The sequence below is a fragment of the Callorhinus ursinus genome, unplaced genomic scaffold, assembly GCF_003265705.2.
Source record: "Callorhinus ursinus isolate GAN/ISIS: 27379988/994484 unplaced genomic scaffold, GSC_fseal_2.0 scaffold83, whole genome shotgun sequence".
Lineage (NCBI taxonomy): Eukaryota > Metazoa > Chordata > Mammalia > Carnivora > Otariidae > Callorhinus > Callorhinus ursinus.
Window position 1 is genome coordinate 2,115,214 of NW_027397145.1, and position 22,772 is coordinate 2,137,985.

General features: G+C 52.1%; 1 protein-coding gene across 1 annotated transcript; it reads right to left on the bottom strand.

Moving 5' to 3' along the window:
* Window positions 1–5,986: 5,986 nt before the first annotated feature.
* EGR1 (early growth response 1) lies at window positions 5,987–9,858 on the bottom strand. The gene is made up of 2 exons (XM_025852318.2): window positions 9,252–9,858; window positions 5,987–8,549 (listed from the first exon to the last, which is right to left on the bottom strand). Exons 1-2 carry the CDS (start codon window positions 9,550–9,552, stop codon window positions 7,222–7,224), a joined length of 1,629 nt encoding a protein of 542 aa, XP_025708103.1. The 5' UTR covers window positions 9,553–9,858; the 3' UTR covers window positions 5,987–7,221.
* Window positions 9,859–22,772: the final 12,914 nt, after the last annotated feature.

Here is a 22,772-nt window from a genome sequence, read left to right on the forward strand (position 1 = left end):
AAGCTGATTTGCAGTCAATACTTACCCTTACCCCAGTCTCTACTAATCTGCTGTCTCTATAGATTTGGTTTTTTCTGGACACTTCATAAAAATACAATCATACAGTATGCACAAAACTTTTTAATCATAATGTCTTTGAGGTTTATCTATGTTGGAGCACACATCTGTATTTTGTTCCTTATTGTGGAATAGTATTTCATTGTTTGAATATACCACGTCTTGTTTATCCATTCACTGGTTGAATAGACATCTGGATTGTTTCCACTTTGGGCTATTATGAATAATGCTGCTATGAACATTTATATTCATATCTTTGTACAAACGTGTTTTCATTTCTCCTGGGTACATACCCAGGAATGGAATTGCTGGGTCATATGGTGAATGTATGTTTAACTCTCTAAGAAACAGCTAAACTATTTCCCAAAGTGGTATATTTTTACATGTCCACCAGCAAGGTAGGAGGGTTCCAATTCTTCCATATTCTCACCAACACTTGTTATTGTCTATCTGGAAAAGAGTAAAGTCATCTCCCCTCACCCCAACCCCGACCTACACCCAGGCAGGCAACAAGTGCCGGGTTATCACAGTTGAGAACACAGAGCCTTAGCTGCCCTTTCCACTCTCAGGCTGCCCTGCAGTTCCAGGCTCCCTGCACCCAAAGAAGAGAGAGAGAAGTTGTACTTACAACATTACCTCAGAACTGGGGTGTCTGGGTGGCTCAGTTGGTTAAGCATCTGCCTTTGGCTCAGGTCATGATCCCATCGAGTTCCACATCGGGCTCCTTGCTCAGTGGGGAGCCTGCATCTCTCTCTCCCTCTGCCTCTCCCCTTCCTCGTGCTTTCTCTCTCCCTGTCTCTCAAATAAATAAGTAAAATCTTAAAAAAAAAACTACCTCAGAACTGAGAGTTGGGAATTCAGTAGGATAAGGTTTTTGACAACTAGTGAGTGAGTGGGGCCTGTGTTCCAGAAAACCCATCCAGGGAAGAACCCACAGATGATAGTGCTAAGGTGGACAGATAACCTCTCAAGACCTGTATCCCAAGGCAGCCTCCCACACCATTTGAGCTTAGCCCCTTCCTCTGTTTGAGGTCAAAGTGCCTCATCAGTATGTAGCCCACCCACTACCAGGTACCTTAGAAAAGTATCACCAAGGACTCATGTACATTTGCCAAGCTGAATAAATAACAACAGCATACCTTGCTTAGCCTTAGATGTCTCATTACCAGGAAGGTACAAACAAGTGGGAAGGAGTTTGAAATAGGGCAATAAAAATGATGAAGGGGCTGGCTCTGTTTATGTGAGGAAAAATTAAATGAAGCAGATCTTTTAGGAGGCTGGCCCTTAACTGTATGAGTTTGGGGGAAGATGGGTGATTATTGTTTCTAGCAAAAGGGAGGTGAGTAATTGGGGACATGGTGGGAAAAAGGAGCCAGAATGGGGAGCTTTGGAGTAAATGGGAACACATCCACACAAAGACTTATACTCAGATGTTCACGACAGCTTTATTTATAATAGCCCCAAAGGGAACCAACCCCAATGTCCATCCACAGGTAAAAGGGTGAGGAAATTGTGCTATAGTCATAGAGTGAAATACTCCTCAGAAATAAAAAGGAGTGGACTATGTATACAAGCAACAACATCGATGCATCTCAAGATAATGATGCTAAGTTAAAAACCAGACCAAAAGGTGTACATACTGAATTATTAAATTTATATGAAACTCCAGAAAGTGGAAACTGATCTATATAGTGAGAGGAAGCAGATCAGTGGTTGCCCCAGGGACAAGGATGGAAGAAGGAAAGATTTCCAAGGGGCACAAGGAAAGCTTTGGAAGTGATGGATATGTTCATTATCTTAATTGTGTCTACAGTTTCACCTGTGAACACATATATCGAGATTCATCAAATTGTACAGTTTATTCGACATCAGTTGTACCTCACTAAAGCTATAATAATAATAATAATAATAAACAACCTAAGCACTGAGGAGAATGGGCTTGTTGGAGAGAGCTCCCGAAAAGAGAGATGAAATAGATTTTCTTGCAAATGAGGAGCCAAGCTGCCAATTTGACCTAAGATAACTTCTTTTTTTTTTTTTTTTTAAGATTTTATTTATTTATTTGACAGAGAGAGAGACAGCCAAAGAGAGAACACAAGCAAGGGGAGTGGGAGAGGGAGAAGCAGGCTCCCCACCAAGCAGGGATCCTGATGCGGGGCTGGATCCCAGGACCCTGGGATCATGACCTGAGCCGAAGGCAGACGCCTAATGACTGAGCCACCCAGGCGCCCCAACCTAAGAGAACTTCTCCAGTAAGCTTTGCCTCAAAAGGCTTTCCTAAGTTCTAGTAATGGGAAGAGGGATCTGGGAAGAAAAATCACTACAGTGGAGGTCTAGATTTGCTATTTGGGCACAAAAATCTTATTAGCACCTGGAGGCTTACGGGTAAAATGTTGAAACCTTATTTGCTCAACGCCTGATTCTTTTAGTCTTGGCCTCATTTCCCTTAGGGCCACTGAGATCTCATTCTGCTCAGTCTTCCCCTCGCAAACTACACCAAGTGTGGCTAAACCAGGAAAACAGCAGGGATGGGGAGAGCAGAGGATGTTTCAGGAACTACCTCTGACCCTATAATACCCATTCCTTTTTTTTTTTTTTTTTTAAGATTTTATTTATTTATTTATTTGTCGGAGAGAGAGACAGAGACTGCACAGGCAGGGGGAGCAGCAGGCAGAGGGAGAAGCAGGCTCCTTGCTCAGCAGGGCAAGAAGCCCGATGTGGGACTCAATCCCAGGACCCTGGGATCATGACCTGAGCCGAAGGCAGATGCTTAACCGACTGAGCCACCCAGGCGTCCCTATAGTACCCATTCCTGACTCCATTTCTCCCTGGGTTTGGAGGTTCCAGGGGGAGGGAGGTAGAAGGAAGCACATCTAAAACCCAGCCTGACAACCAGGCTAAGCTATGTCTTTCTGAGTGCTTAGAATCTTTCCAAAAAGATGAGGCTCAACATTCTTGAGATTCAAAAGAGTATCTCTCAGGTACTAGGAAGAAGGGTCGAGGGTCCTTAAAACCTGGTTCTTTTTTTTCCTTCAGAATCTAAACCTAGCCTTGGCTGGCCAAGTTTCCCTACCCCCTCTCCTCTTCTACCCCACCCCTCTCCATCCTCCACATCCCCGAAGCCCTAGACAATGTCCCCAGGAACAGTCAGTTGTTCAACACTATCTGGGTCTTTTCCGAAACCTCAGCCTTGATAATGATAGAGCTTTTATCAGCACTGCCCTATGCCCTTGGTTTCAGATTTCCCTCACAGGAGCAGGATTTAAAATGAACACTTTCCTTTTTTTTTTTTTTTTTTTTTTAATACTATAGGTCTGTAAAATGGGGCAATTTTTGAGTCTTGCTCTATTTCAGCTATGCAGAGATACTTGAGTTTCTAGTGGCAGAATCCAAAGGAACCCTGGTGACAGGACTAATAAAAATTAGCTAGCAATCTTTGCAGAATTTCTCAACAAGACTTCTGCATCAGAATTGCCTGGCATGGTCATTATCAAGACCAGATTCCAGGCCCCTATCCCAGACCTCAAGAATAAGATGCCCTACGCCTGGGTGGCTCAGTCAGTTAAGCGACTGCCTTCGGCTCAGGTCATGATCCCAGAATCCTGGGATCGAGCCCCGCATCGGGCTCCCTGCTCGGCAGAAAGCCTGCTTCTCCCTTTCCCTCTGCCTGCCCCTCTGCCTACCTGTGCTCTCTGCCTCTCTGTCAAATAAATAAATAAATAAATCTTTAAAAAAAAAAAAAAAGAATAAGATGCCTTAGGAAGGGGGCCTGGGAATCTGATTCTGAGGCATTGTAATAGTAACATAGGAGATTTTCTGCTTTAAAGGAACAGAGTCTTTTTACTCCTTCTTTCCTATTTAATTCTTGCCATGTTGTCCCTCCCCTTGGGCTGCCCCCCCGCCCACTGCCTTGGTAGTCTGTGGTGAGAAATTATTAAGAATGTGTAACAGGCATGGACTTGTGTTCTTGGGCCCAGAGTGAGATGGGGAGGGGTAGGTGGGGCTGGGAAAAGGTGTGTCAATACAAATATTGTCTCATCAGGACCTGGCAATTTTGCGAGGAGGCTCACGGGGATGTGCCCTTAGCTAGAAAATGTGGCTTGGTTCCCCGTGCTCCGGGCTGAGGAGTCTGGTATCATGGGAAAGGGCAGAGATCAACAGTGTTGGTCATTGAGGGCTAGAATGGAAAAGAGAGAATTGGACTAATGTCAGGAGATTGCTGGAATTCCACTGGTTCCAGGAGCAGTGTTGATGGGTAACCTGGGAGACCCTCAGAGGGAGAAGGAGTGGAGCAGGTTAGACCTCAACCCCACCCGAGGCCTGATAGCTATACTGGGTATAGAAGATACTTCCCTGTCCTTGACTGGGAGGATCAGAAGTTGAGAGGGAAGCCAAGGCTTGGGAATTCCAGGACATCAAGTCTATTGTACCCAAATACCCAATGGGTGGTAGTGTCTGACCAATTCATAAAAGGCTCAAGTCAGGGCTGACGGTAGTGCTTGCATTCAATAGTCTATCCATTCACTCTCCCAGGCAAAGAGTCACCAACACCCTCCCTGGCTCACATACAAAGCAAGTCAATTGAGCTGACTCCTACTTACCCTTCCCAACTCAGTTTTTTCACTTTTCCTAAGCTCCTGGGTGGGTTGAGTATCCTTCCCTGTGCTCTCATAGAGTCCCACGCTTGTCCACATTATATAACATAACACCATGTTACAATTTTTGGCTTACATCTCTGTCTCTTAAACCGACAATCTGCATTGCTGTGACCAGCTCAAGGCCTCTCACAGAGTAGACAGATGCTAATAGGCCCCTAAGAATTGCTCCAGCCATGAGTATGCACCATCAGGGAGCTGGGGTCAGGGAACCTAGCACCTCAGGCCTCCTACACAATGGGACAGACTTGGTCTGGAAGGGAAACTTAAATACCAGGCCAGCCTCCTGCCCACTCTGCCCTGTATTCCTGGAAGCTGCCAAGGATCCCAGCTCCAGCTGGCAAGTAATGAGATTTCTTCCTGGAAGGATTCTTGGCTTGAGAACTGGCCCTCACCTCTTCTAGGCTTCTTCGATGCCCTCAGGTTTCTGGGGACATGGAGGATGGGCAGGAGAAGCTGAGTCAGCTCCAGCCTTGTTACTACTTTCCAAAGCCCTGTGGCCACCCTTTATCTCCCCCAAGTGTATATAGCAGGGATTCCCAAGAACATAGCTTTCCCCAACCCTGGGTAGAGAATGCGGGGCAGGGCCAGCCAAACATTTGGGGCCAAGAGAATAGCACTGCCTCCGGGCACTCATGTTCCGCTTCTACCTGTGGCCTTCTTTAGCTTTAATTAACCAAGATAAGGCTGCAGTCCACCAGATTGAGGCCCAGTATCAAAAAGAGACCCACACACAGTTCTCAAAGAATTCACTCCAGGGACACACAGCAGGCACGACTCTGAGTGGAATTTCCCTGTCTTGGGGGTGCCTGGATGGCTCAATCAGTAGAGCATGTGACTCTTGGATCTCCTGGTTGTGAGTTTGAGCCCCATGTTGGGTGCAGAGATTACTTAAAAATAAAATCTTAAAAAAAAAAAAAGGAAGGAATTTCCCTGTCTCTGTAAAAGCCCCTCAAAGCCCTCAATAAAGATGGCAAAAGTGGGGGGGCCTGGGTGGCACAGTTGGTTAAGCATCTGACTCTCAGTTTCAGCTTAGGTCCTGATCTCCCATGGTGAGATGGAGCCCCGACTCAAACCCTGCCTCCAACCCCACGTGGAGCCTCCTGTGGGGCTCTGCGAGGAGTCTGCTGAAGACCCTCTTTCCCTGCCCCTCCCCCCATGCTCGCTCTCTCCCTCTCTCAATAAATAAATCTTAAAAAAAAAAAAAAGAAAAAAAGAGATGGCAAAAAAAGGGCCCCCACCTCCAGCCCAGGAAACACGCACCCAACCGCAGCTATTTTATTTTCCTTTTAATTTTTCTGAAGGATATACACCACATATCCCATGGGCAATAAAGCGCATTCAATGTGTTTATAAGCCAAACAGTCACTTTGTTTAAGCAAACACAAATACGAAGTAAAATAAAACCACAAAATAATGAACTGCATGTTCATAACATACAAAAATCGCCGCCTACTCAGTAGGTAACTACAACATTCCAACTCCTGAATATATTTATAAATTTACATTTTCAGTTAAAAAAATAGACTTTTGAGAGTTCAGATTTTGTTTTAGATTTTGTTTTCTTACATTCTGGAGAACCGAGGCTTAGCTCAGCCCTCTTTCTTATTTTGCTCCCAAAGCCTCCCCCGAATCATCACTCCCTGCCCCCCTTAAGGCTAGAGGTGAGCACATCCCTCACAATTGCACGTGTCAAGCTGTCAGCAAGGCGCATCACACAAAAGGCACCAAGACGTGAAACTTTTTAAACCAAAAGGACGAAAAAAGAACACTTTCAAAAAAAAAAGAAGAAAAACCAAACCATATTTTGTCACATGTGAGAGTACAGTCGGGCAATATTTACAAAAAGGTTAACGGAACATCACTCTGACACATGCTCTGATTAATACCAAGGACTGCTGTTTCAAAAAAAGCTTCAAACTTAATCGTCACAGCATCATCACAAAATAAAGGATCACCGTTGGTTCGCTTGGCTTTTCTTTTTTTTTTTTTCCCCCAAAGTGAGGACCTAACTCCAAATAATACAATAGAATATGCAAATTATCTTCACATCAAGAGTACCCCAAGAAAAACAAAATCCATGGCACAGACACTGTACAAGGGTACAGGGCTGGGCTCTGAGGGGCCCAAACCCCATTTTTGCCAACTTGATTTTCTAGCATTGAAGGGAGCAGGGGGTCAGGCATACGATGGAGATGATACTGAAATGATATATCCAAAATCCATGCAAATCAAGTTCTTTGGATAGAGGTGAAGAACTTGGACATGGCTGTTTCAGGCAGCTGAAGTCAAAGGGAGTAGGAACTGGGGAGGAAGGGCAAGTGGGCAGAAAGGATTGCAGGCCAACAGACCTTCCACGCCGACGCTGGGGCGGAGTGGAGGGGGAGGATTTGGCTCTGAGAACCTCCGTCTCACCTAAGAGGAACCCCTCCTGTGGCCATCTCCTCCTCCGGTCCCTTAAGTCTCTTGTGTTTCTTTTTCTCCCTTTTCCCTTGTTTCCCCTTTCCCTTTAGCAAATTTCAATTGTCCTGGGAGAAAAGGTTGTTGTCATGTCCGAAAGCCCTGTGGAGGCGCTGAAGGAGTTGGTGACAGCCGAGGAAGGGAAGCTGCTGACTTGGGCCGGGAAAGCAGGGGGAACGGAGGAGTATGTGGTGGCCACCGAGGGTGAGGGGAAGCCACTGTGCACAGGGGATGGGTAGGTTGAGGACCCGGGAGAGGAGTAGGAGGTGGGCACAGGTGATGGATACGAGGTGGTGGCTGGGGATGGGTAAGAGGTAGTAACTGGGGACGTGTAGGAGGTAGCCACCTGGGATGGGTAGGAAGAGAGGGAGGTGGCGGCAGAAGAGGCCACAACACCTTTGTCTGCTTTTTTGTCCTTCTGCCTTAAGTGGATCTTGGTATGCCTCTTGCGCTCATCGCTCCTGGCAAACTTTCTCCCACAGATGTCGCAGGCGAAGGGCTTCTCGCCTGTGTGGGTGCGGATGTGGGTGGTGAGATGGTCACTGCGGCTGAAGTTGCGCATGCAGATGCGACACTGGAAGGGCTTCTGGCCGGTATGGATGCGAATGTGGCGGGTGAGCTCATCTGAGCGGGAGAAGCGGCGGTCACAGGACTCCACCGGGCACGCGTAGGGGCGTTCGTGAGGGGGCGTCTTGCTGGGCCGGTTGGGGTACTTGCGCATGCGACTGGGTTTGATGAGCTGGGACTGGTAGGTGGTGTTGAGGGCCTTCAAGTCCTGGGAGCCCGACTGAGTGGCAAAGGCCTTGATGGTGGACAATGGAGTGAGGGAAGGCTGCTGGGTTCGGCTCTCCAGGCCTTGGAAGGGCTTCTGGTCTGGGGTGCCCAGGCCCAGGTCCCCCTGCTGTTGCGGAAACAGATAGTCAGGGATCATGGGGACCTGGAAGCCACCCTTAGCAGCAGGGTAGGCGGGAGGCGGGTACTGGAGGGCGGCGCCCGCGGAGCCTGGAAAGGCCTGGCTTTGTGGCTCGGGGAAGATGTCAGCGTTAGGTGTGGGGAACGTCGGTGCCGCTGAGTAAATGGGGCTGCTGTCGTTGGACTGTACCCCGCAGCTCAGGGGTGGGCTCTGAGAGGCGGAGGAGGAGGAGGAGGCTGCCGGCGATGGTGCTGAAGATGAGGTGGCCGGTGGGTTGGTCATGCTCACGAGGCCGCTGACCAGGCTGAAGAGGGGCTCAGGCCACAAGGTGTTGCCACTGTTGGGTGCAGGCTCCAGAGAGAAGCGGCCAGTGTAGGTGATGGGGGGCAGCCGGGTGGTTTGGCTGGGGTAACTTGTCTCCACCAGAACCTTCTCGTTATTCAGAGCGATATCAGGAAAAGACTCTGGCAGGAGAGAGAGAGAAGGGGGAGGCCTGGTTACTGGAGAGCAATCCCTGGAGAACGAGAAGCACCCGAGCTGCCAGGCAAGAGGTCGGGCTGGCTACCATTGACTCCTGAGCTGGTTAATAATTGATAGCAGCAGATTGCAATGTTCCTGGACCGGCTCCAGCGGCAGAGCCCATTTCAACAACAGCTGACGCAAACACGGAGAATCCCCCTCCACTGCAGCTCACAGCGCTCCGCAGCGGCGGCTGCGCCACGGAGGGATTCCCGCCAGCACCCCTTCCGCCGCGTCTAGTGCGCGCCCCCTGCCCCCTGCTGCCAGGACATCCCTGGGCACGGATCACGGCCCTTCCTTGGGGACAGGCTGTTGGCAACGCAAGCCTGTCTGGAGAAAGGGGGGCGCAGCCCTACTCTTCAAAACAAGCCCCCCCCCACCCTCCCACGCAGCCCGAGCTCTCCATCCAAAACAGAAGCTAGCTCCTCTGCGCACCGCTAGGGACGAGGAGGGTGAGGGTGAGGGTGGATGTCCCCAGGTATCCCTCTAACACATGACCCTGAGGAAGGGAAGGGAAACCCCACTTGCATCCCTGAGGTCCAGGAACACTGCTGCTGCGGTGAAGGGGGCGCTGCAAGGCGGTGGGGAAGGACTGGTCGCCAGGATGGTGGCGAAGGGGCTAATCCTCGGCGTAGGCCACCGCTTACCTGCGGTCAGGTGCTCGTAGGGCTGCTCGCCCGCCTCCCCCTGAGGGTTGAAGGCGCCGCTGCTGCTACCGCTGCTGCCGCCCCCTCCACCTCCACCGCCCCCGCTGCTGCTGCTGCTGTTACCGCCGCTGCCCTCCGAGGCCCCGGCGGCACCGAGGAACTGGGGAGCCCCGTTGCTCAGCAGCATCATCTCCTCCAGCTTAGGATAGTTGTCCATGGTGGGCGAGTGAGGAAAGGAACCGAACGGGTCGGAGATCTGCAGCGGGGACATCAGCTGCATCTCGGCCTTGGTTGCGGCCATCCCGGATGGGCGGGCTGGAGAGCTGGTGCTGGGACGGGTGGGCGCAGCCCGGAGCCGTGGCTGCGGGGGACACACTCTCGGGGGCCTGGCCGGGTCACATGCGGGACGCGGGGGACACTGTGGCGAGAGCTGGTGGGGCCTCCAGGTTCGCCCTCGCCGCCGGCCGGCGTGGACGCGGCGCTGCTACCGAGGCTGGGGCAGGGGCCGGTCCTGCGGCGGCGGCAGCTGGCGGCGACGGTAGCTGGCGGCGGCGGCGGCGGCTCCCCAAGTTCTGCGCGCTGGGATCTCTCGCGGCTCCCCGGATCCGCCTCTATTTGAAGGGTCTGGAACGCCACGGGCCCGCCTCCGTCGTGACGTACATGGCCATATATGGGAAGCAGGAAGCCCTAATATGGCAAGACCGGCCAGGAGGACCCGGAGTGACGTGAAGCCCCCTATCCGAGAGCGGTGGGCACCGCCGTCCCTCACCTCAGCCCCCGCGCCGACTCCTGCACCCTGGGCGCCCAGGCCTCGAGAAAACTTAGGACCCAGGCCTCAGCTGAGGACTCCTGGACCCAGGCTGCTCCGGAGTTCCCAGCGTTGCCCCCGCCTCTTCCCTCCGCCTTCTTCCCTCCTCCCGGAGCCGGAAGCGGCCGGGCCATATCGGGCCGTTCCAAATAAGGCGCTGCCCAAATAAGGGTTGTTCCGGCGGGGGATCCTTCCTGCTCCTTATATGGCGTTTCCGGGTCGTTGCTTGCTGTTCCCTGGCTCCCTCCCTCCTCCCTGGTTCCAAGCCGGGAGCCCGAACGTGCGCAAGAGCTGGGGACGCCCAGGTGGAGGTCTCGGGGCTCGTAGAGCTAGGTGCACCGCGGCTCAGGCGGCTCCCCAGCGGGGACTGGACTGGGGAAGCCCGGGCCCGGGGCGGGGGCGAGGGAGAGTCGGGCCGGGGTTCTGCCACCGTCATCCAGGGCCCTCCCGCCCACCTCTGGGACCGTGGGAGCGGGGCGGGAGCTAAGGGGAGGAGTGACTGGGCTGGCCGGGGCAGAGGCCGCCCAGGAGAGGCGGAGCGTTTGACCCCCCGGGCCTTGACCAATGGCACGGTGCCTTTCCAGGTGTCATCGGGGAAACTGAGGCTAGGAACTACTCGCCAGATGATCCCCGACGTCCCTTTGCGTTGTGGTGGGCCACCTGCTTCTCAACCAGAAGCTGGCGGTCCTTGTGGTGGGAGACTTTCCGACCTTTATCCAGAACAAATGGAGGTGGGGCGGGCAGTGCGACAATCTGAAAAGGGGGCTTTCCTATGGGCTGTCTGGGGACCCCTAGGCTGGCACAGAGAGGACCTGCTTAAGCGGCCCGGTGCTGCCCCCTGGAGGTCCCCTCTCCAGCTCGGTTCCCCGGGCCCCGGGCCGAGTGGGCTCTTCCGCCGCCTTCCTGCCCCCCCTCCCTGCTCCTGTGCTGGGCGCGGAGCCAGGCCGGGGGAGCCTTAGACGCAGTGAGCACGAACTGAGCAGGCGCCGCAGCCTGGGCTCTCCCTGCAGTCCCTGGGGAGCCGTCACCGCCGAGGCGCCCAGACTCCGGGCGGTATAACACTCCCCTCTCCGAGCCGGGCTAAGGGCGGCGGAGAGGGGGCGGGGGGAGTAGGCGGGAACGATTTCTGCAGGTCTCCCGGGAGCCGGACTTGACGGGAAAGCCCTCTCGGTCCCATCATCACTCCCCGCATTCAAGTGCGCACCCCAAAGAAAACAGGGATTCCAAGAGGGGAAGGTTCCTGCTCTAGCTCTGAATCGAGGGGAGGTGCTGTTTTTCTGAATTTAAGAAAAAGAAAGCAGAAAGTAGGTGTGTGAAAGGAGGGTGCTGAGGACCCCGGGACAGAAGGGGGCGGGGCTGGGGTTGCTGAACCCAAACAGGTCGGAGTCGGGGGGGTTTAAATTGGGGGAGGGGGCATAACTCTGGGGCTTCATCCGTCTGTATCCCTTACACACACACACACACACACACACAAGCACAGACACACACATTTTCTTATAAAAATCTATTTAAGGAATCCGGCAATGAACCCTTGTCTCTTGTACTCTAAGTCTGAGTTCCCCAACCCAAAAGCCTAGGGCGGGGTGGGGGGCCACTCCCACTGCCTACCCGTGTTTTTCATTAGGGGCATGAGTGATGCACCTCTCTGAGGCCTCCTGCCAGTCAGGGTCAGATGGTCTTGTGTCGGAATGCCCATTTTGCCACTCCCTGGGGGGGCTATCTTAGCCAGGCTTTTCCTATCTCTCTTCCTTCAACTGTAAAATAGAGTTAATGTTAATGATAACCCACGTGGAGGGATTGTTGTGACAACACTGAAAGTTACAGGGACTGAGTCTCTGAAGTCCCAAAGCACACTGCCTGCCTTGCAACTGCCATTCAATAAACAGTGACTATTGTTATTTTCAGGGGCTTTTGACCCTCAGGGTCACCCACAATTCACCCACCCATCTTCAGCCTCCAAGCAAACTCCAGTCACCCTTTTCTGAAAAATTGTTCAGAGAGGGAGAAACACAGGGGACATTGTCCAGAAGAGCTAATCTGAATCTTTCTTGCTGCAGTAGAACATCATTTCCCAGAGCAGAATTTTTCAACCTTGCTGGTATAACAGAGTCACCTGTGGAATTCTGGAAAAAAAAAAAAAGAAAAATATTTTAACCCTAGACCAACTGAGTCACAATTTTTCTGAGCTTGTGAGTGCCAGAACTGAGTGGGTTCCTCATCCCAGGATTCTCCTTCTGTCCCTGGGGAGGTGTCCAGACCCCAAGAGCACATCTCCCAACCCCAGCCAGAGCAAACCAATTCCACTACGATTCTAATGTGCAAAATGACCTAAGGTATCTTCAGGTCCTTGCTGAAAGTGGACACTGGAAATCCTTATTGTCTGTATCTTTGGTTTGCATATGCAATAGCAATTCCCCTTTCTTTTCATAATAGATCCTAGTTAGTAATTTCCTTTGGGGAACCAATCCAGTCCATGTGGTTGGAGGAAGATAACCCCATCCCAGATCTAGGAGTTGGGTATGTCACACACACCTAGCCATCCATCTAGGATGCTCCAGTCTCGAGCATTCCATGTCCCTAGCCACAACGATTGAGTCAGGATGGGCACATGACTCAAACCAGGCCAGTGTGAAGCACTTCTGGGATTTTTTCTGCAACTCTTGAAAGAGTTCTCTCTCTGGTGGTGCTAAGCCAATGGAATGTAAGCCTGGAGGCTGTCTTGCCATGAGGACTGGAAAGCCTACCTGAAAATGAAGCCAATGCAGAGGGAAACGGAAGGTATCTACATGCAGAGACTGAGTCTTCGATACAACCTGGGCTTTTTAGTTATGAAGGCCAAGGCATTGTTTTTTGATTTAATAAAATAATCATTTCAGTTTCTGTTACTCACAACCCAGCAGTTTCTCATCAATACACCCATTATCCACAACAACAAAGAATTTTTCTGAAGACTCTATGGGCAAGGCCTGGGAAGGTCTACCGTAGAGGCCCCTGACTCTAAGAGGCTTACAGTTGGGCAGAAGAAAGACTGGATCCCACGTTGCAAGAGAATTAAGAATAGGAAGCAGCCCCGTTAGCCACCAAATGTCAGTTACGCTGAAGAACACAGAAGATAAAAGGAGGGAGAGATTCCAGGGAGTGGGGCAGGGATGACGAAGAGAGTTTGGAGGAGAGAAAACATGCGAAGGACCAAACTCTGTGGTGAGGAAGCGAGGCAGTTGCAGGTCAGGGCTGAGAGTCAGGGGGCCAGGACAATCCTTGTGTGCTCTTTCTGGAAAAAATGGGCAGGAGCAGAGAGGGTTCCAATTAGGAGATAGTAGGAGGTAAGGTTGAGTAAAACATTCATTTTTTTAAAAAAAGGCTTATTTGCCACTTCTTGTATCAGAGGCAGTGCTAAGTCTTGGGGATTTTGCAATGAAGAAGGCAGATGTAGTTTTGCCCTCCTGTAAATTGCCATTCAGTGAGGATAGACCAAATTGCTACTCGGTGGGAGACTTGTGTCCAAGTAAACAGCTACATAAATTAAAAGGATGATTTCTGATTATGGTAAGTATAACATATTGGAGAGGTGAAGGAAGGCATCTCAGAAGAGGTGACATTTATGCAGAGACATGAAGGATGACAGGAAGCCAACTCCGCATAGAGGAGTGTGGCGGGGAGGGCCTTCTAGGCAAAGGGGACAGCTGGGCAAAGGCCTCAGGAGGGAAAAGGCCGTGATCAGTCTAGGCCCTCCGGCTAAGGTGTGGGCTGTGAGATTGGATAAACTGCATCCCTCCACCCTCATCTCCCTCATTCTGCCTTCTACAGCTCCTACAGAGGAGGAGGCAGCCTTCTCAGCCCTGCTCTGCCTTCATGGTTGTATGGCCCTGGAAGACAGCTTCCACAGGAACAGTGAGAGGAGCTGGCTCAAAGCCCCTACACACCACCCAGACCGTAGCCCTCTCTGTGACTGGAAAACCAGCAAGAAGAAGGGCCTGAGAGCCTCCTCCCTGGATAGGATTATGCTCGAGGCCTACCTTCTCAGCAATAGTGCTGGAGGCAAGTAGGTTATGCCCATTCTCCTCTGGTTTTTCTTTTGGCCAAAGGCACATTCCTGTTTGCTGTGACTGGGGGCACTGAAAGGGGAGGAGACAGAAGGAAAAGACCCCCCCCCCCCCCGTGGAACCAAATCTCAGTTGGGGGTTTGAGTACCTAATTTGTGACCAACGACCCTGATGGGACAACCAGCCTGGAGCCTGAAGGAAACACTTTAAGAAAGGTTGGGAGTAAGGAAGACTCAGAACCACTCCTGCACCCTGACTCCTGACTCCTGACCCTGACCCACTCAGAACCACTCCTGCACCCTGCCCCGGGTATCTACAGGACTTGAAGGAGCATTAGGGATGAGTCTGTGACTCACACTTCGCCCCCTGGGTGACTGGTGCCCGAAGCCCTGGGAAAGATGAGAGGGCTCTCAGAGGGTGTGCCCGTCTCAGCTGCCGTCTACACTCTGACTTTCCTTGCAAATAGGAGAGGAGTAGAGGGCAGAGTGGAGAGCAGAACGGAGCTTGTCCAGGGCAGCTGAGGCTCCAGGTGAAAGCCAGTGGGAACCATCATGTCTCAGAAAGTCAACCCATGGCTGAGCAGGCTTTCCCTCTCAGAGGAAAACAAGCCCCTTTTTCCATTGCCACTTCCTCCTCCCCAGCCCCGGGCTACGTCAGCACCCACATGTGCTGCTCAGATCGTGGTTTGCCACGGCGGTGGCCCAGCTTGGGGCTCAGGAAGTGACTCTCCCTTCAGTTCTATATGGGGTGCCTGTCACTCTTTCCGATAGCTGATGGCCTCTGCCGGAAATATGGAGGGCCTGGCCTTCAATAGGTCTGGGGGCAGCTCTGCTCCCACCCTGTGACGGGTCGTGAGGGGTGAGGAGAAACCTGAAGAGGCCAGGTCTGGTGGGGGTGGGTGGGAGAAGGAGGCAGAAGGTGCACTGACAGAAGGGGAGGCTTGAAAGCCTGAAGAAGGACCAGGGGAGATGAAAGAGAAAATCACCCCACAGTGTTGGGGTGTGAAGCCATCTCATGTGCTCCAATTACAGATGGGGGAAATGGGTGCCAGAGGAGAACCCTGAGTCCTAGGACAGGTGGAGAAGCACAATTCTGAGACGGGCCCATGCAGAGTGAGGCCTGAGGCAGAGGGGGCCCCCTGACTCTGAAGAGGGAACCTGGCATGCTCCGATGGGATCCAGGAGCTGCAGGAAGAGACCGTGGAGGATTTGGCCAAGGTTGGGGGATCTGCCCAAGAGAGTTGGGGTCTGGGTTGCTGTCCTCGGAGTCTGCCTAGGGGGTCACACATCAGACACAGTTAGGTTGGGCCTGAAGTGGTGAACCAACCCTGAGGCATAATAACTTGGGTAGGTGGCACAGAGCATCTATAAAGGGCAGAGGGAGTGGGTAAACCCTCAGGTGGGGCTCTCCGGCTCCTTTCTGCCCCAGAGTTAATGAGCAGATGCCAGAAGAAGCTGCTGTCCTTGGACATCAGCCCCTTTGCGCTGTGCTGTGTGGCCCCTGTCCCAGGCCCGGGGCTGTCAGGACCCTAGGCTTAGAGGACAATCTGGCCTGTGGTGGCTTCTTTGCTCCCCCACCCCCAGCTGAGTGTTCAGCAAAGCTGGCTGCAGAAATCTCTGGAAGCTTGTCGGGCAGGCAGAGGGAGGGGAGCGTTACATAAGAGCCCACTGATGTGCAGGAAGTCTGGAGCAGCCTTTAGATGAGAGAGGCAGCGTTCCCATCCAGCCTAGAAAAGCAGGAATAGCAACGGCCCGTTATTTCTGGCCCTCACCACCGCCCAGCCCAGCTCCGGGGCTGCTCAGCTTCATGGTGGGTGAGCTTGCACTCCGCAGACCTGGTGGGAGGGGGAGGGAAGGAGGAGACAGGCAGCCCCTGGGGTTACCCCACTGTGGCACTGGCCTTACCCCCCCACCCCAAAACACCAGGATGCAGCAGTCAGTGGTGGGTGCTTGTTTCTTCTGATTTTCCTTAATCTCTAAATGCATTCTCTACCCCCACCCCAACCCCAAGACACATTTACAATGTGACAGGTTCTGTGCTAAACATTGGACAGGCATTTGTCTTCGCAATGCCTTGTGAGGTAGGTACCATTCTCACCCCCATTTCGTGAATGAGGAAGGGGGCTCAGAAAGGGCGGATGACTTGATTAAGGTCAGAGAGCTGGGCCAGTAGGGGAGCCAGGGGGTCCAATCCAGATAGTCTTGACTTCAGAACCTCCGGCTGAAACCTAGCTCATGGCAAGAACCACAGGTTCTCTGGGGGCCCAGAATGAACTGGGCAAAGCTTTCACCCTCCAAGGGTTCTGGAGTCAAGTGGAATAGGGCAGAGAGACATATGAACAGGTCATTTCAACATTTATCAAACATCTGCTCCTCTAGGCATTAAAGATACAAAAAGAAGTAAAAAGGTGACTCCCCTCTTTTGCAGTTCATGGTCTGATGGGGGAGACAGACAAATAAACAGGCAATCACAACAGTGTGAAATGTGCTATCGTGGGGAAAGCACAGTGATTGTGGGAGCCCCTCATAGAGCTCCCACCCGCTGAAGTTCTTCGGGGCAGTCAGAGAGCCAACTGGCCATTTTGCAGGAGGCTGGTGGCGGGGTGCTGGTGTAAACCAGCCAGGGAACCATGCAGTCAGTCGTCCAGGAGCGAGGGAGGTCTGGATGCCTCAGCACGGGGTGTATATCACACACTCCCTTCAGGGGCCTCCCAGTCAAAGGCAGAGAACAAGAACACCAGACACCCAAATTTACTGACAGGCAGCTCAGCCCAAGGGTGCATCCCTGTCCCTTGGTACAGTGTCAATAGGGCAGTCAGAAAGGCTGGATGGAAGGGTCTTGAATCTGTTTTCCTTATTTAACCAGCCCCGTATCTACTCCACCCATATGGGAATTATGTTTAGGGCAAAGTTAAAATGAGTGACAGAAGAGGAAGCTGGAATACAGAACCAGGAAGAAGAGCTTCCCTCCGGATTATCATACTGATAAGAAGAGATAAGAGGTAGGAAGAATGAGCTCCTATCCTTAGGAACGGGGTCACCTGGGTGGTTTCAGCTCAGGTCGTGATCTCAGGGTAGTGAGATCGAGCCCCCTGTCGAGCTCACTCAGCGAGGAGTCAGCTTGAACATTCTCTCCCTCTGATCTACCTGCCCCCCCATCTCTCTCTCTCAAATAAATAAATAAATAAATAAATAAATAAATAAATAAATCTTTATTCTTAGGAATGTCCCAGAGGGGTGTTCCTTGTACACCAGCACTTCTGGTCCTGGTAGCAAAGGAAGGGATCTTTGGAACTTCTAGGACTCGATTTCCCTCTGGTCGAGCCTCAGAGAGAGCCATCGTGGCAGAACGACCGAGTCTTCAAGCTGATATTGGGCTCAATGTCTTTTTAAAAAAAAATATTGTGATGAAATATACATACCATAATATTTACCATTTTAACCATTTTTTTAACTTTTCTTTTCTTTTTTTTTTAAAATATTTTATTTTTTTATTTAGAGGGAATGAGAGATCGAAAGCACGAGAGGGAAGAGGGTCAGAGGGAGAAGCAGACTCCCCGCCGAGCAGGGAGCCCGATGCAGGACTCGACCCTGGGACTCCAGGATCATGACCTGAGCCGAAGGCAGTCGCTTAACCAACTGAGCCACCCAGGCGCCCCTCTTTTTTTTTTTTTTTTTTAAGTACGCTTTATGCCCAACATGGGGCTTGAACTGAGGACCTGGAGAACAAGAGGCACATACTGTACTGACAAGGCAGCCAGGCACCCTACCATTTTAATCATTTTAAGTATACAATTCAGTGGCATTTAAGTATATACACAATGTTGTGCAACCATCACCACCATCCATTCAGCAGAACTTTTTCATCATCCCAAACAGATTCTTGGTACCCATGAAACAAGGATCCTCCATCCTGCCCCCCTCGCACCCGCCCCTAGTAACCTCTAGTATAGTTTCTGTCTCGATGAATTTGTCTATTCTAGGTACCTCATGTAAGTGGAATCATAATATTTGTCCTTTTTTGACTGCCTTATCACTTAGCGTAATGTTTTCAAGGTTCATCCATGTTGTAGCATGTGTCAGAATTTCATTCCTTCCTGAGGCTGAATAATATTCCATGGTATGGATACACCACATTCTGTTCATCCTTTCATCTGTTGATGGACACCTGGACTGTTTCCACCTTTTGACTACTGTGACTGATGCTGCTATGAATATTAGTGGGCAAGTATCTGCGGACTCTGTTTTGTTTTGTTTTTTTTAAAGACCTCTTTTTTATTTTTATTTTATTTATTTGTCAGAGAGAGAGAGAGAGAGAGAGAGAGAACAAGCAGGGGGAGTGGCAGGCAGAAGGAGAAGCAGGCTTCCCACTGAGCAAGGAGCCCGACGCGGGACTTGATCCTAGGACCCTGGGATCATGACTTGAGCCGAAGGCAGACGCTTAACTGACTGAGCCACCCAGGCGTCCAAGGACTCTTTTTATTCATCATCCATCAGCTATCGCAAGAGGGATTAAAGTTAGATTTAAGAAGGACTTCCCGATTCTGTACTACCAGTGACCAAAGCAGCAGCATCTCCCTCTTTTCACGGTTTTAATAACCACAGTCTCCTCCACCTCCCCTAATCCCAGCCCTAGACTGGGTAATGCCCCGAATGGCTGCGCTTGTATGGGAGAGAGGCTTAATAGGGGTCATTCTGGGGTCATAGCTATGGATGGTTTATTTTTAGGAGCTGGGTGGTGAGGGTTTCATTGTCTTCCCTTGGGCTCTGGCTATGTTTGCCACCACCCCCCCCACCCCACACCCAGCTTTCTCCTTTCCCTGGCAAATCCAGGCTGTCTCCCTTTTTCTCTCCCAGGCTAAATTGGGAGTGTGAAGCTGTTCTTCTTCCCAATTTAGCTTTTGAATTAAAGTGAGAACTGAATGTGGCTGGAATGCTGACTCCCGTCTGTGTGTGTATGAGAAAGGAAAGCAAGTGAGCATGAGCGCATGCGAGGTGGGGGGATCAGAGCAAGGGCGGCTCCTCAGGGCTGCCGCTGTTCAGGGCAGACACCCATCCTCAGGTGCAGGTGAACAGCTCCGCAGAGAGACACTGAGGCTTGAAGGCTGGTGCTTTCTCAGGAGTGGAAGAATGCTACAGGGACATCCTTCGAACATTCCACAGAAATATGCCAAGGGCTTATTGTGTGCTAGATGCTGGGGAAATAGTGGTGAACCAGGTAGACGCGTCACCTGTGCTCTGGCTTTCAGTCTGGTGGGGAGCTAAGCAATGACCAAATGGGGAAAGGTGTCGGGAGGAAGAGCGGAGTGCCACAGGGACCCGGATGGGATGTGGTGGGGTGGGGACGTGGCATCTAAGCCGAGGCTTGACGTGCATGCAGGAGCTGATCGAGTGGAGCAGAGCAAGAGGGCCTGGGCAGAAGGCACCATGCACAGAGATGAGTGTGCCTGGCTTCTGCCGAGGAGGGCGCTGCCACCGCATGAGTTGGGCTCAAGAGGGCTCAAGAGTTTCCACCTTCTCCTCTTCTCTCCTCCCTGTCTTCCAGGGAGAACAAAACCAGATAGCAGTGACTTGGGCCAGAGAAGCCTGGGAGCATGTGCGTCCCTGCTGCTCATGGCTCTAAACAGTCAACCTGGGAAACAGGGAACGTGCAGGTCTCCTTCTGAGTCGCCACTCAGGTCCAAGATGGACGTGGAACAGAGGAAATGGGATCTCTTTGTCTTGAGGCAAAAGTATCAAGAAGGGTCTCTGTTTGGTTTAGCTTACCGGATTCTCCCCAGGTTGGAGGTTGCTGGCTGAGTCTCTGGGGGACCTTCCCTCTTCCTACTTGATGGGAATGAGTCATGATTCTGGCTGAGATGGGAACAGGTTGAAATCTTGGCAAAGACAGACCCTCTGTTGGCAGAGACGGGAGAGAGCTCTTGGGGGCCATGCATTTCTCTGTCACCTCTCGAGTTCCCCAATGACAGGCACAGCTAAGGGATGCTAGTGTAAAACTTGCCATCAATATTTCAAGCAAACAGCATTATTTATTGATCACTCACCTGGCTGGGACAAAAGGAGAGGGTAATTCATTAGGGATGCAGGGTTGGTGGGGTCATTTTGGGAAAGAGGTCAGGGAAAGGTAGGTCACTAAGGAACCCCCACCTTGGCTCTTGCAAAAGTACCTTGGGATCGCAGCATTTGGAAATTAGGGTCTTTTTTCTCCTTTTTTAATCCTATAGTGCCCCAGATGAAATTAAGGGAAGGGGCAGGAAACAGGAAAACCTGGGGCAGGCCTGGGACTGCCAATGTGGCCATCAGGGAAATCATATCCAGAGACTTCCTGCGGCCAAGTGAGCTTCCCTCCCTCTGGGCCTAGCCCGCCCCTCCTAAGTTCCCTACCCCTTGCTACCTCTTGGGTCCCTCTCCTCACCTGACCTTGAAATTAGCTCCAGCAGCCCCTCTAGATGTCATTTCGGAAACCTATGTTGGGTTCCTGGGGCTGTAGGGCCCTTCCAGAGTCAGCTTGGCAACTCCCTTGATCCCAGGAGGGTGCCTGATCCTCACCCAAGGGGAGTAGCTCCCCTTTGGGTCTGACCATCCCCTGGGGAGTGTGCAGGGGGTGGGCACACAGGCTGGATTTAGGAAGTGATGGCTTGAGAATCCATACCTGCTTCATGCACCTGCAAGGATTTTTTTAAATATATATATATTTTAAGATTTCATTTATTTATTTGATTTATTTGTCAGAGAGAGAGAGAGAGAAAGCACAAGCGGGGGGGGGGGGGCGGCAGGCAGAGGGAGAAGCAGGCTCCCCGCTGAGGAAGGAGCCCAACGCAGGACTTGATCCCAGGACCCTGGGATCATGACTCAAGCCGAAGGCAGATGCTTAACCGACTGAGCCACCCAGGCATCCCTGCAAGGATGTTTTTTTCATGAACCTCCAACTCCAGGGAGTGGGGGCATGAGGCACCTTAGGCGGACTGACTGCATGAAGATTCTCCCCTGCAGGGATGGGAATCCCACAGAGGGCGGCCTGCGCCACCTAGTGGACTTTTCGCTCCTTGCAGGCATCCTTCCGACCCTTCCGGGCCTCCAGCCTAGATAGGGTACAAGTTCTCAGGCAGAATCCAAATGGCTCTAATACTTGAGGTGCCCTCCTCCACCAAGAAGCCCTGACTCAGCGCAGAGAGGGAAAAACTAGAGAAATCTGGGAGGGAAATGACCACGAACTGGCTGAAATTTAAGGCAGTGAGGAAGCCAGCTGTGGCTCTAGCCTGCCTCTCCCTACTACTGTCTCTCCCTATTCTCATGGAAGCCACTGATATGAGGACCATGATCCAGAGCCCTCAGAAACCCTCCCTCCTGTGCTAGCCCTTTTTCCTCCAGGCTGAGCAAGACTGGCCTCAGCTCTGCTGATCAAGGAAGAGCTGGTACAGGCTGGAGCTGCTGGCTTCCCTCTGACGTCACAGCCTGGAAATCCCATTTTAAGCAGGTTCTCAGGGTGTGGGACACACACAAGAAAGGGAGGGGGAGCCAGCTGCAGCAGCTCCAGCCCTGAGGACATTCTATCCAGGGACCTCAAGTGTCCCCAAGACGGCTTGAGCATGGGGCACAGGGCTAGACCTCAGCTCCCACTCAAAAGCTAATATCCCTTGATGCCCACTGGGGACCCAGGCAGTGATCAAGCATCCTCCACGTTAGCTCTAGCCTCTGTTCGGACATCTCTTCCCCACTGCCCTGGTCTAGAGGTCTACTGAGGCAGATGGGAGACGGCAGGTGGTCCCAAGGAATGAGATAGAGCAAGATGTCACCTAGCCCCAAATGTGTCCCACCAGCCCCTCCCAGGAGGCTTGCCCTCCATCTCGTTGTCACCCTCCACCTCTCCTCTCCTTCCCTGCACCACAGGGGCCAGGCCCTGAGCCGAGTTCTAGGAGACTGACTCAATGTTTCCATGGCAACGGACCAGGGAGCTTGGAAATCTGAGCATGTTCCTGTTGACACAGAGAAACCCAGATGTGCCTGGAGAGCCTGGCATGGGGAAACTGGCAGTGACCTCCTTAGCCACCGGTCCCTGCGGGGGGGTGTATCTGCATGCGTGTGCATGCACGCGAGCAGGTGTGTTATGCAGCAAATGGGATTTAGGTTAGAGAGGGCCTAACCTGGTTTCCTGACCATATGGTAGCGGCTAGCATGAGACTGCAGCATCTTGCTCTCTGGAGATCTTTCTCGAACGAGGGAGTCTCTCCCCTGAATTCTACCCTGACACATCCTCTCCTTTCGGAGAGAGAAAGGGACCAGTTTGCTCAGAGGCCAGTGGTGAAAGGAATGACCTTCCGAGGTCTGTCGACCGGAATTTTTCAGGGAAGATGAAAAGGACGTTTCTCGCTTCGCCTCCACTGCGACCACAGCTCAAGTTCTTGGCCAGTTGGGCGCAAGTGTGGTAGGAGGACATACCTCTGTGATGCCAGGGAAGGGAAGGTACAGGCAGGGCCCTGGGCTGGGCACAGGGAGGTCAGGGGGTGCTCTCACCCCCTGGAAGTCTGCAGACTTTCTGCAGACCTGGGGCCGGGCCCGCACACACCCGGTGCCCCAGCCCATGCTCCGCCTCCTCCATTTCTCTTCCACAAGGCCGTGCTGCTTCTCCTCTCCCTCCATCCTTCCTCCTCCTTGCCTCACCTCACCCCCC